Raw genomic sequence first — 14,682 nt, 5'->3', positions numbered from 1 at the left:
GACCAGAAATGTGTAAACTTACACAGAGAAAACCATGCACAAATATGTAAATAATGGGATATATTAAAGATAAAGTGAATAAAGCAACAATATAAACACACATCCAGTATCTAATGAGTAACAGTGCTAACAAACTACCTAAGCCAACAAAATAACTACAGTATGTGCAGACAGAAAGATATGGCCAAGATGTGCAGTCAATGTCAGAGCCAGGGTCATGCATGGGAGATCAGGCAGAGGGAATAAGCCAGGACAGGAAGAGGGTACACTGGAACAGGAGCAAACAGGCAGGCAGAGGATCAGCAATAGGAGCAGGAACAGGGTGCAGGTACATGGTCAACAGGTCAAAGGCACATGGACAAAACACCAAGGCAAGGGGGAGTAGCACAGGAGGAGCTAAATATACTCTCAGCGATCAGCAACAGGTGATGACTAATTAGTATGAGCTGCTGGCTGCTGAGAGACATCCACTGGTGTACACTGAAACTACAAACTACAAGTATGGGAGCCACAGTGCCACCAACAGCTGAACTCATTCCTACAAGGGGTCATTGGGCTTGGTTATGGTGAGAGGGTAGTGCTTTTAAAGACAATTGTAAACTTCTGTAGAGTGGCTCCAACAAGAAGATAATATTTAATGGTGAATATGATATCTGTCTAAATGCCAAGAAACTCCCACCAGGGGATAGATCAACTGTAGCCTGTTCCAAGTGTACCCAAAGTTTCCTGTTTTGTATTACACATCAATCAACTACCCTCCCTAAGTGGGTGGCTTCATGACACTTCACTGGATCTGGGAATCCTGTTCCTTCCTGTGCGTTTGGCAAAAAGAGACTAGACCTCTGGAGCCTCAATGGTTTGTCTGACTAAATGAATTAGAAAAAACAGTTCACAAATGCTTCATGAATCCCGAAGGAAGTTTGATCGGAAGAATCTGAAGTAAATAGATAAGTCTTGGCATCACTTTCATCTCTAAAATGTTTATGTGGCCAAACCATATACTGTATACACTTTTCTATCCCATCGGTATATGTCCAGTTTGAATTTTCTTGCCAGAGGAGCAAAGTTTCAATGTATATGAGAAGAAGTCCATTTCCAATGTAAATGAGTCATTATATGCTGTGGAAGGTAATTGTTAACTTTTAATCCCATAGGTTCTGATTTAGAGTAGTTTATCTGAAAGTTAGAAAAGGTTTCATATTGGCAAAGTTCCTTCAGAAAGGACTGCAAGGAGATTATGGGGAAGTCGCAAAAAAGATCAAGTCATCTGCATAAGGGGCTTATTTGTATTCCCCTTACTTAGTGGTGATTCCTCTAATATCTGGATGGGCTTGGATCTTTACCAAAAAGGGCTCTAGTGTTAAAATGAATACAAGAGTTGACAGAGGACATCCCGACACATCCCAATATGTATGGGAAACGGGTCAGAGAACACCTAGAGTGCTGACATCCATTGTTTTATCCTGGAACCTAGGCCGATGTGGTCCAGAGTAGTCTGTAGGAATGTCCATCTCCAACCCATCGAGTGCTTTTTTACACATCTGTGGAGAGAAGAACTAAGGACACGTGATAAGTTTGAGAGTAGTGTATAGTGTTCAGAACTCATTGTATGTTCCCCCTATCAGGGGTAAATCTAGATTGGTCTGGGTGTACTAGAGATGGAAGGTATTTTAAAACTATAGAGAATCTTTGTAAACATTTTTAGGTCTACGTTTAACAACAATATAGGATGGTAGCTAGGGGACGGGTCCTTTCTGTCTTTGGGGAGAACAGTTATAGGAGCCTGCAAAGTTTTCTCTGGGATTACATGACTGTCTCTAAGTGAATTGTCCAGTAAAAAGTGTAGTCCCTGTCATGTGTTTTGAGACTACTCCTGTCTATGAGCTGATGATGGCACTTTAGCCGCCTGCAATTTAGAAGAGTGTAAATGGGAGGCCACCTTAGATACGGCAGGGGATTCAAGGCTAGGTTACAATCTCATCCCACAATAAGAACACCTTCTGTATGTTGCTGTATGTTGGTCTACCAGAGATAAGCAAGTCTCCAGCAAGGAAATGTGGTCCTCGATCGGAAGGTACAGATTGACTAAAGGTATGCAATAAGAAGATGGCCTTCCCTGTCAGAAAGCACATTGTACCTGACTAAAAAGGAGAATTTCAACTCCTTTTGACTTAAAGGTTTTGGAAGCACTGTAGTACACTGTTGGCAGTCAGAAACTCCCTAATCTTATCTTTCCAGAAGTGTGCCTCTTAAAGGAAAATAATCTGAGTTTTAAAGTGGATGTAAACCCAATGTCATCCTTTCTAAACTACTGCCATAGGGCTTATCTATAAGGATATACATGCCTCCTGCATATATATTTACCTGTCAAATGTCTCCCCTCTGTCTGCTACCGGGAAAACTGCATATTCTGTGGGTGGGTTTGTTGTCTGGAGCTGAAAAAAACAGCAGTTTTTTTTTATACTATGTAGCAGTAAGGCAAACTTTAGTGATGGAAGTGCTAAAGCCTTCAACTTCATACAAAGTATCAAAGTTACAAAGCATAACTTGATCTTTTCAGGAACACACTGTATCTTGTACAATTGGTAACAAAATGTCAACCTAGAGGGCACCACAACACCTCCAAACCCCAAACCCTAGTTGCAGAAGCAAGGCTTAACAGCAGAGCATGTAAACTGTTTGAATGAGGGCCAGAACAACAATGTAAGACATAGAGACAGGCTGATTTTTTTCAAAGAATTAACAAACAAGCAGGCAGACCTCATCTGGAATATACAAATACAATTTTTTTTCTGAGACTGAACATAAATATTTGCAGCAAAGTTTTTGAAGCCGCTGCTGACACTGAGGTTTTTGAATATTCCACTATTTCAGAGGAGGAGAGCAGGCAGATTTCATGTATGAGAAATGTAAGTTTTCTAAGATTGAATATTGGAAAAGTGTACAGATTTTAAGAACACCTTTTAAACCTTTATTGGAAGAGTGTTACGTATCATAGAGCAGAGCCTAACGAGCAGAGGAAGGCCTCTCTTACAGCTCAGGTTCAAGGATCACTGAGGTTGAAACAGCAGCCCTGAGAGCATGGTGGTGTAGGAGTGCCTGCGATGATCTTCATTGGCTGACAAGCAGCAGCAGTACTTGCTATTGCTGGTTGGCTGTGGATGCAGGCACTTTGCAGATGCAGGTGTACTGCGAATGCAGGTACGGGGAGGCTGTGGAAGCTGTGGAGACTGGTGTAGAGTCAGACAAGCCAGGTCATACATGGAAGATTAGCTACATCAGAGACATTAAGCAGAGAATGGTCAAAGTTCATACAGAGGTTTGGCAACAGAGAATCAAGCAGATACAGATGAAATCAAGGTCAAGGCAATTTTGGGTCAGGGTTGGAGAATATCAGGATGCTCAGGAAGCCAGATACAGGGGAAAGCTGCAGATCAGACAGCAAGGCCCAAGTGCATCTGTCATCCTTATATATGGCATTTGGCACCAATGCTAAGGGGTGCACACCCGCCTTTGCAGACGTGCACAAGTTTGTGTATGCGCATGGGCGAACGCACAATCACTTGGACATGCCAGGCCAGGAAGGTTGTCTCTGGAATTGTGCCCACGCATGCACCTTGGCCTCTGCCTCCGCCCATCTGCTGCAGTATGGCCAGCATCTCCCTGACAAAGAGAAAGAAAGTCGATTGCATTTGGAAATCAAAAATGTTTTCTTTTGAAGACTTAAGGTAAAAAATGTAACAGTTGTACATCATAGTTATTAAGCCTGTATAGACAAGCCTAAATTTCTAAATGACAAAGCAGGCAAACTACATCCATTTTTTTTTACACCGAAGACTGAAAACTTTGCTCAACACCTAGTAAGCCTTTTTTGACAGTCCTCAATTTCTGAGAGACTAAGCCAGCGAATAATATCTAAAAAAAATAAATAAAAAAATACTGTCTTTTTGGGGCACTGAAGATTGTCACAATTTATTAGGGAGAGAGTAAGCAGATAGTATTTTTCCAGACAGAAGATGAAACAATTAGACTGATTGGCAGCACCGTTTTTTTCCCTTTATGGATTGCCCACCACTTTTAAATGGGAAGGAGGGGGCAGATTTAAAAATAAAAAAAAGACTCTGTATTGGTAGAGATGTAGTATAAAAATTGTATGGGTTTCCAGCACATAATTGCATTATTATTAATGTGAGCCTGATTTTGTGTCAGAGAGTCAGCTTATTTCAGACAGAAATTGTAATCTGAACTGTATTTTTCTGCACACAGATTTTTGAGAAAAAGGAAAATTTGGAGACAGAGCTTCTTTCAGCCAGAAAATATTAAATGTATTATTTCTGAGACAATACATAACAATTTCACATATTTGATTCACATTGACATATCCTATTTAATAGAAGACAATTTAGGATGTAGGGAGAAGTTAGATTTCAGCCACCACAACTCAATGAGAGTTTTTTTCCCTCTGACATTATATTAAAATGTTAATGATTTGCTACACAGAGTCACATCTTTTTTTACCAGGAGATTTTTGTAAAAGCAGAGATTATGGAGTATTGCAGCCAGAAAATCTCATTACACTGAGGGAGAGAACAGGCTGACTCTATGCAGTTGATTTACTAAAGGCAAATCCACCCTGTAGTGTACTTGCAGTGCACTTGGAAGTGCAGTTGCTGTAGATCTGAGAGGAAAATCTGAAGTGAGCAGAAGCTTGGCTGATTTGATCATCCAATCATGTGCAAGCTAAAATGCTGTTTTTTATTTTCCTTGCATGTCCCCCTCATATCTAAAGTGTTTGCACTTCCAAGTGCACGTTCAGTGCATTTTTAAGTGGACCTGCAGTGCACTTGCAGTGCAAAGTAGAGTTGCCTTTAGTAAATAACTCCCTATGTGTAAATTCAAAAATGACATTTTATTATTACACTGACCAAGGAAAAACATGTTGTATGAATTATCAGCACATTTAAACCATGTTTTATAGGCCAGAATTTCAGAGGTGAAGAGTGAGGCCAAGCAGTTTCTATATAAGGAATCACTGCTAGGCCACACTTCTTCAAAGAGTTTGTATTCTATAAAATTGGAGATTGAGCCAGTGCACTCAGGTAGGTCCAAAAGATTATAGAAATTAGGTTTTGGGTATTGTAGGTGCCAAAACACCATAACCCAAGATTTATATTAATGCAGAGCAGAGAATCAACCCTGTAAAAAAAAGTGTAAATGTTTTCCAACCATGACAAAGTTGTGGAAATATTGAAAATGGGTGTTGATAATGCCCAAACACCACAACTGATACAAAATAGTCTTGCAGAGCACAGGATGGATATTGCTTCCAAAAAAATATAATCAGCAAAAAAATGGAAGCGTCAAAATAAATATTCCGTTGAAATAATAGCAGCAATGGCCCAAGTATGAGACAATAATGCTGTCAGGCCTACAATGGTGGTACTTGATATTAATTGTGCTAGAGCAGCAGTGTTAAAAAAGGTGGAAATGGTTGCAGGATGTGCTCAAGGTGGCAGGGGATGGCAATGATAGCAGCATGTTTTAATTCAGACCTGATGCGGTGAAAGGAGGAGCTTGGGCTGCACAGGAAGAAAAATATTTTGGTGGCACAATTTCCCCCAAAAAATGAATTGGTAGCAATTGCAGCAGGGGCTTGGAAGTTGTCAATGATACAGGACTGGCTAATTTTAATAAATGTCAGCAGTGAACCGTGTCCAGGAACAGACAGACTCGTTTGTCTGTCACAGACCCCCCCCCCCCCCCCCACAAAAAACCCTAAATGTAAGTACAGAGAGCACATTGGCTGTAGGGCATCCTTGTAATCAAGTTGTCAATATTGCCAGCCACTCTGATGGTGTCAACATCTGACCTCAACCCGATATAATCACCCAAAAAGTGACTTAAGTTGTTACCGATAGCTGCTGACAGCATATAGCACTGGGGACTGAAACATTCTATCAATGTATCATTTAGGTAGCCACCATCACCACCTCTCCTCCATTCACCAACACAAGGTTCTAAGCCCATTGCCCATTAAAAAGTTTGCTGCTAGCCTCTGTAAAGGAGGTTAACAGGTTCCTCTGCATCACATCCTCCAGATGTTTCATCTTCTGCTCTCTCTGTGAGGCCTGGGTAAACTCTGTGATTCTACCAATATATTTACCAATTTTTCCAAACAGTTGATCCCTCCCCTTGATGCATTAAATTTTAGGGTTCCTTTAAAAGGCTCTGGAGCATAAGGAGCTCATGTGCCACAAGTTACGGAAACAAAAAAACATCCGGTTCACTGGGGACGACATTGTCTTGAGCTATTTTCCCTCAGTCTTGTACTATTCCTGGGGTTTGTGAGGGATGTAACCCACCCCTGAAAGCCTGCCCCATATCATCATTTGAACAGTGAATGTTAAAACTTATATTCACGCCAAACACTCAGCTCATTTCCAACTGGTATATGGAGAGGAAATGCTGGTTTCAGTAGGGTTCCACATTTAATATAAACTATTTGGACATCATTATATGAAGATGACATGCTAATTTCCATAAAAGTACGAGTAAGGATTTTGGCAAACTTGATTTTACTGACTTATAATTTGCCAGAATGTTTTTTAAATTAATCTACAAATCAACCATATAGAAAAGGCGACATGGAGAGCAATAGTTTTATTAAACAAAGCCAACTCTAAGCCCTTGTACACACGGTCGGACATTCTGACAGCCAAATCTGTTGGATTTTGTCCGACGGATTTTGTCGGATGGATTTTGTCCGAAACTGTTGCATACACACGGTCGGACAAAGTTGTCGGAAAATCCGATTGTACATAACGTGATGATGTTATTTCGTTAGGACGGGACTACGTTCAGGCTAGTAGCCAATAGCTATGGTCTAGGAATTTGATCTGAGCATGCATGGCACTTTGTCCGTCGGAGTAGGCTACACATGATCGGAGTATGTCCAATCGGAGCATGTTGTCGGAAAATTTTACGGACAAGTTGGAAAACTTGGTCCGTCGGATACTCCGATGGAAACAGTCCGATGGAGACCACACACAGTCGGATTATCTGACAAAACGGTCCGATAGGACACATACCATCGGAATCTCCGACCGTGTGTACAAGGGCTAACTGTAACACTGACCTTAACACTTTATTTTTATTTATAAACAAAGTTATGTGAGTGCTATGTCAGTGTTGGCAGTGACTTTTTTGGAAAAAAAAGCCATACCATGGAGATAATTTTGTTAATAAACCAATATGTTTTTAAGTGTATTTTTTATACAGCCAGTGACGTTCACCCGAGGTTCTACATATATATATATATATATATATATATATATATATATATATATATATATATATACATTTTGAGAATGTGTCAGTATTGGTCCTCATGATGTTCTAACACTTTGCTTTTAAAATCATTTGTTCTTAGCATCAACTTGATACTGTAAATGTATACATATATACATGTTCTATTGTGTTTTTTATATTATTTTGTGTATGTTATTGTTACAATGATTTTGAATAATGTGTCAAGTTTGCTTTGAGGTCAATTGATGTATCAGATTTATTCTGGCAGTGGACCAAAATCTTCACATTAGATTTGAGTGTAGGTACCATGTACTCCAGCCAGGCTTTTTTTGTGATACCAGCTGTGTACTGTTTTTAAATGGTTAGTTCACCTGTAACATAATGATGACACATTAGAGCAGTATATAGATGATTGTGGTGACTAGTTCCAATTGGTAATGACTAAGCACTAATATTTGCGTGAAACGCATCTACCTCTTTGTTCCCTGCTCCATCTGTCAAGCACTGGTCATATGAAGCTTCAATAAAAGGATTTTTAGAAGTTTAGCCTTCTGGAATCATTTCCTTATGATACACAGCAGGCAAGCTGGGCTAGCACCTGACTAGTGTGTGTATAGGGATTAAGTAGAGACTCACTAACCTGGAGCAGCTTTTTTTTTTTTTGCTTCATTGAAGAAAGCAAAATGTGTGTTGAATCAATCCCTTGTTGTCTACATCAGAGGCCTGTGTGACAGGGTGACAACATAGAAGCACGTTGAGGAGATAGGAGTATTGTCAACAAAGACCTTTATGGTAGGTCTTAAATTAATATTAATATTAAAAGGTATACAATTTTTTTTAAACTTATAAATTGAAAAAAGTGACTTAAAACTGTTAACATTTCCCCTTTCAATAATAACTTTTGATAACAGTGCAGTTTATAAGCAAGCACATAAATTGCAACCAGCAAAATCAATGGATGCCTTTGGAAAACCTGCACTGGTGTATAATTTTTACTCCACCAGATATGCTCAATCTGTTATCACCCTAAAATATGAATTGTCAACAGATTCCTATTATATAAACTTTTAGTCTGCAAAAAGCACATTGTTAGTTGTATAAAAGTTCCAGTCTCTGGAGTGTTTTGGAAAATTACAAACTGTAACTGTAAATGGCATAAAATTACACAAACTTCTTGTCAAAATCGAGTTACCTGTCCCAAATATAAATTGCGTAACAGAATGCAGACACTTTAGGAAAAGATATGTGCAGGTTGGAATCAAGTGCATAATTTGGGGGGAAAAAAACGTCATTAGGACTATATCAATGTTTTTAAAGTAAACTTGTACTGGGAGAAATATAGGTGCCACATTTCTCCTAAAAATGCTAGTTACCCATCTGTCTCTGGATTCAATACTTTCTGAGTCATTAAAACAGAATAAGCATACAGATTAGAATGTCAAAGTGACATAAGATCCATATACTAAATCAAAGCCAATATTGAAGCTATTGGATCAACACAACACCCAGCCAGCCTTTATATTATCAAAGCTTTCCACATACTTTTAAAACAAATAAAAAAGAAATATTTTAAAAATGTAAATTTATTTTATAAAATGGCTTTACATACATTAATTACTACATGGGTTTTTTCAGCTTGTATAACCACTTGACCTCCAGAAAGTTTTGCACCCTTTAAAGCCAGGGATTTTTTTGTTATTCAGCACTATGCTACCTTAACTGGCAATGCAGCACTCTACCCAAATTAAAATGTTATTCACACAAAGTTTTCTTTTTGTGGTAGTTGAGCATCACACTTTTTTGTTATTTTATTTTTTTATTATATAAATAAAAAAAGACATACAAAACATAAAAAAAAATATTTTCTACTTTCTATTATAAAACATATCCAATAAAACAAATAAATAAATATAATTTCTTCATAAATTTAGGCCAAAGGGTCTTCTTCTAGGGTAAAAAAATCCAAATAAGTGTATATTAAAGTGGTTGTAAACCCTTACAACCAACGTTGACCTACATGTAAGCCTATATTAAGGCTTACCTGTAGGTCCAAGAAATATCTCCTAAACCTACACGGTTTAGGAGATATTTGCCGAAAGACAGGCACCACTGTCTACGGCACATGCGCCGTAGACAGGGGCGCGCCGCGGTCAACGGCGATATGCCGCGAGTGGCGGTTCCCGTGCTCATGCGCGGGAGTGACGTCATCGTGGCTTCGCCAAATGACAGCGGCAGAGAAGCAAGACCCACCGAGAAGATGGATGCGCCAGACTACAGGGGATATCGGTGACTTCGCTGGCTCCTGTGTCAGGTAAGTGACACATAATGGACTACTATGCGATGCATAGTAGTCCATTATGCATTACCTTTGCAGGGATTGAAAAAGGAAGTAAACCCATCAGGGTTTACTTCCTCTTTAATTGGTTGGTGCGAAAGTTACAAACAATGGTATATATACTGCAATTTACACAGCTGTACTGTGATGGCAGTGATTATCGAGTTATAGTTTGACTGTGATGGGTGATGGGCTAACAGATACTATCTGGCAGGGTCACCAACTGACACTGGCATCACTAATCACACTAATACAGTAAACAGTGAAAATACTGTACACTGACACTGCACTAATGACACTGGCTGGGAAAGGGTTAACATCTAGGGCCAATCATGTTATTGACTGCGTGTCTAACAATGTGTAATGAGTGCTGCTTTTACCTTCTGATCTGGCTGTTTTTTCTCCCTGCTTTTCCGGGAGAAGAAACAGCTAGATCGCTGTTCCTATGCACACAGAGTTCTGTGTGTTTTTGAGTGATTGGACACTGCTGATCAGCTTATTTTAGCCAAAATAATTTAAATCTTCTGCCAAACTTGCTCTGTGTCCAATCACATGTTTGTGCCCCAACCCAGATGATCCAGTCTGCAATAAATCTACCGTGGGCTAGTGGCAAGTACTGTAGTTAAATGCACTTTCTGGTATATTCTATAATACCCTTCATTGGCGTTTTTTGCTTGAAGCTTTTTTTTTTTTTGCTATATTCATTTTCATTTAAATAGGAAAACATTAAGCTCCATAGCATGAGACATATACAAACATAATAGAAACAATCCTAGCTATCTCTTTCATATGCCTTTATGATTTACTATCCATTGGTCTTATGTTAATTATACACAGCTTGAAGTTAGACTGATTCCTGCAGAATTGGACAAAATTCTAACTGTGGGTAGCCCTGATGGTATTAACTGGCTCAACAAACTTCAAAGGAGCTGGGCACTAAATTCTCAGCTAAACAGTGACTACAACCAATCAGATACAATCACTGTATTCTGACAGCTGCAGGAGTAGTTGTTAGAATACCATAGTTGGCAGGGGTAATCCCTCCATCTACCGTGTTTAACAATGGGAGAATCAAGTAATTTCTCTCAGTCAGCCTATTGGGCTAAAAGGGAGAAATCTAAACACATATGGCTAGCCTTACTGTTGTAGAGGACCTTGGGGGCGTGAAAGAGGTCAAAATAAATCTAAATGTCATTTACACAAGTTCGATTGGCAAGTAGTTACATCCTACATTAACATCTTACTATTTAAGAGATACATTTTTTTACATAAAATATATATATATATATATATATATATATATATATATATATATATTTCGGGTCCCCCACCAACGTCCTGGCTCCCCACCTCAAGAAGTGTCCCCAGAGAAAGCCACTTGCCCTGGGGGCATCATTGCGTGCTCGCTTCTGAGCCGCTGCCTTATGTGTCCATGGGACACATAGAGCCATGGCTTGGCCCCGCCCCAACTTTCTCTTCTTGGCTCACTGGCTGTGATTGGCTATTGTGAACATTGCTGGATCAGAGGGAGCTCATATACGGATTGGGGAGGTGGGGGACTGGGGAGGCTGCTGCGCACAGAAGGTTTTTTTACCTTCATGCATAGAATTTAATTTAGCACCTTACACCTGTAGAGAGAAGGATTAGATAAGAACTCATCGCTCTAGGCAAACCATCCCAGGATCACACCTCCTGCTAGAAGGTGTAGGCTATGCAACTACATAGAGAGAGCAAAAAATGTCTGGACAGCTGCACTACATTAAGACACCTTTATTGAAGTCAGATAAAATCTAAATGGTCACAAACAATCACATCCATCCCAGAGGAACAGGACAAGGCAAAGCTTACATCAGGGGTAGGCAACCTCAGCACTCCAGCTGTGATGAAACTACAAATCCCATCATGCCTCTGGCTCTAGGAATAATGCCTGTGATTGTCAGGGTCTTGCAAAGTCTCATGGGACTTGTAGTTTCAAGACATCTGGAGGGCCGAGGTTGCCTACCCCTGGCTTACATGTTTCATACCACAAGTGGGTGCTTAATCTTAGTTAATTAAAGAGTAGGATTACTTTTGGGTGGGCCAGTCATTTGAAGCAATTACCAATTTCTGATACCTCTCCATCAACAAGATTTACCCAGGGTAGCTCCAGCTTTCTAAAGCCTCATACACACGATAGGACTTTGTACAAACTTTCCCTTGGATTTTTGTACAAAGGGCGTCGGCCCTGAACTTGTATTGCATACACACAGCAGGACTTTTTCAGCCAACTTTCACAAATCACGTGGTTTTTCTGCTCTTTACGGCCACCTTTGGTAAACTTCTGTATTGTTGTCTGATCTTTTGCATTGGTTCTGAGCATGCCTGTTTGTACTTTGTACAAAAGTCCTATGGTTTTCTGTACACACGATCGGACTTTGCTCCATCAGACTTTTGTTGCCAGAAAGTTTGTCCGTTCGCACAGCCAACAAAAGTCAGATGAAAACCAAAAAAGTTTGTCCGATGGAGCGTACACACGGTCGGATGTTGCTCCAAAACAGCTCATTTGCATGTTTGTTGTTAAAATGTCTGATCGTGTGTATGGGCCTTCACACCTCTCACTTGGCACAACCAATAAGAATCTATACAAAAGTATCCTGCTCTGCCTGTTGGATCCATAATGTAAAAGTTATAAAAGAGTGTGACATAATCATAATTAACTTTGCAGCAGGTGGCAGAGACACAAACGGGAAAAGGAGGTGTTCCTAAAGTGTGAGAAATATTGATTTTGGATGAACTTACACTGAACAATAAATCCGATCATTTACATGAAAACCCAAAATCTCTGTAGATATTTCTGATGAATTTTTCATCATACTTTCAGTAAACCGTAAACTTGATTTGCTCTAAGTAAGGTCTTTTTTCTCAACAGAGGATAAAGTTTGGACTACCTTGTACCATGATCTTCTACCACAAACGTCAGTTGTTGGTGCAACCAAAGAGAAGCGAGTAGTACTCCAGCTGAATTACAGCACAAGCATGGATCAAATCTCAACAATCATGAACAGTGCTGAGAAATGTGAACAATACATTTCATATTCCTGTAAGATGTCAAGGTTGCTGAATACTCCAGGTAGGACAAAAAGACTATACATCACCTTTTAGTATCATTTGTGTTATGAGTTTAATGCCTACTTGCATTATTCTAATCAGTATACAATTCTGATGATTGGTCGGTGGTAGCATTCCAAGATCAGGATTATGAAATATACGCAAGAGTTTTTGAAATGTGATTGCATGGGCATTTTTGTATGACATCTGACATCAGAGTAAGTGCTACGACACCAGGTATTGGTTTACAGTAGCAACTGTATGTTGTTCCATTGAACTGTGAAATAGAAGTTACTCACTTTACATTGCCAGGTTAATGAACTGAACCATTTTCATATCATAAGCTTCACAGCTTTGAATTCCTGAATGTTGATGATATAGCTTCTTTTTAGAACAGCCATTTAACTGATTGTGCAAAGCTTCCTCCCAATGGCATCCTGTTTAATATGAGTAAGCATTGCTTTTTTTTTTTAAGGTTTGTTGATAAAGCTGTGTAGCATTATTTTTTTCACATATCATATGTTTAGATAGCAGCAACAGAGTGTTGTACCATGTTAGGGATCAATAAATGTAAAAGTTAAAATTTAGGGAGATACTAAAAGATTGCACACTTTCAAGGTGGACTGCACTCTAATGCCCTGTATACACGGTCGGACATTCCGAAGACAAAATCCGTCAGATTTTTTCCAACAGATTTTGGCCCAAACTTGTCTTGCATACACACAGTTGCACAAAGTTGTCGGAAAATCTGATCGTGATGTAGAACAAGTACGACGGGAATATAAAGAGGGCAGTAGCCAATAGCTTTCGTCTCGTAATTTATTCTGAGCATGCGTGGCACTTTGTCCGTCGGAATTGTCTACACACAATCGGAATTTAAATGATCGGAATTTGTTGTCGGAAAATTTTAGATCCAGCTCTCAAACTTTGTGTGTTGGAAATACCGATGTAAAAAGTCCAATGGAGCCCACACACAATCGGATTTTCCGACAACACGATCCGATGGCACATTTTCCATCAGAAAGTCCGAACGTGTGTACAGGGCATAAAGCTTACGATACAATTTCTTTCTTAACGAGCGACACTATTAAAAGGTATCACCCTAAATCCAAACTCCTACATTTGCTTTGAACATTATGCAGTTACATAGTGTAGTTAATTTATATACATGGAATTGTGAGCTGCATACTTCCCCCTCCCATTACATATAATAGCCACATATTCTCTAAAGAAAAACACAACCAACTAATTTGGAATGGCTTAAACCATTGTTTTAAATAAACATACATTTTAAAATATAAATAATTCAAAGGCTTAGTCATAAGAACTCAAGCAAAGATTATACATTATACATTAACACAATAACAAAGCCCCCCCCCCCCCCCCCCGATACAAAGGTGACATACCACACAGAGTGCTTGCGATAGGTGGGGAGCTTTCAGGGCAATGGATCACAGGTTCTTTATATAATGAGCCCCAGCACCTTATTGGACACCTTTAGCTGTCCACCAGGTACAGTGGTGTGAAAAAGTGTTTGCCCCCTTCCTCATTTCCTGTTCCTTTGCATGTTTGTCACACTTAAGTGTTTCGGAACATCAAACCAATTTAAACAATAGTCAAGGACAACACAAGTAAACACAAAATGCAATTTGTAAATGAAGGTGTTTATTATTAAAGGTGAAAAAAAATCCAAACCATCATGGCCCTGTGTGAAAAAGTGATTGCCCCCCTTGTTAAAACATACTATAACTGTGGTTGTCCACACCTGAGTTCAATTTCTCTAGCCACACCCAGGCCTGATTATTGCCACACCTGTTCACAATCAAGGCATCACTTAAATAGGAGCTGCTTGACACAGTAAGGTCCACCAGAAGATCCTTAAAAGCTACACATCATGCCGAGACCCAAAGAAATTCAGGAACAATTGAGAAAGAAAGTAATTGAGATCTATC

At 39.4% G+C, this 14,682-nt stretch overlaps 1 protein-coding gene across 1 annotated transcript in view; it reads left to right on the top strand.

Annotated features, from left to right (window-relative positions):
- The window catches only part of CNTNAP2 (contactin associated protein 2), a 2,388,168-nt gene that overhangs the window by 1,711,133 nt on the left and 662,353 nt on the right, over positions 1-14,682 (top strand). Inside the window, exon 13 of the mRNA XM_077491601.1 lies at positions 12,552-12,752. Coding sequence (XP_077347727.1) covers positions 12,552-12,752 — 201 coding nt within the window. The remainder of the gene's footprint in view (positions 1-12,551; positions 12,753-14,682) is intronic.

Source organism: Lithobates pipiens, unplaced genomic scaffold (assembly GCF_037356315.1).
Source record: "Lithobates pipiens isolate NorthernLeopardFrog02 unplaced genomic scaffold, aLitPip1_a1.2 Scaffold_19, whole genome shotgun sequence".
Classification (NCBI taxonomy): Eukaryota; Metazoa; Chordata; class Amphibia; order Anura; family Ranidae; genus Lithobates; species Lithobates pipiens.
This window is presented reverse-complemented; position numbering and strand designations above follow the sequence as displayed.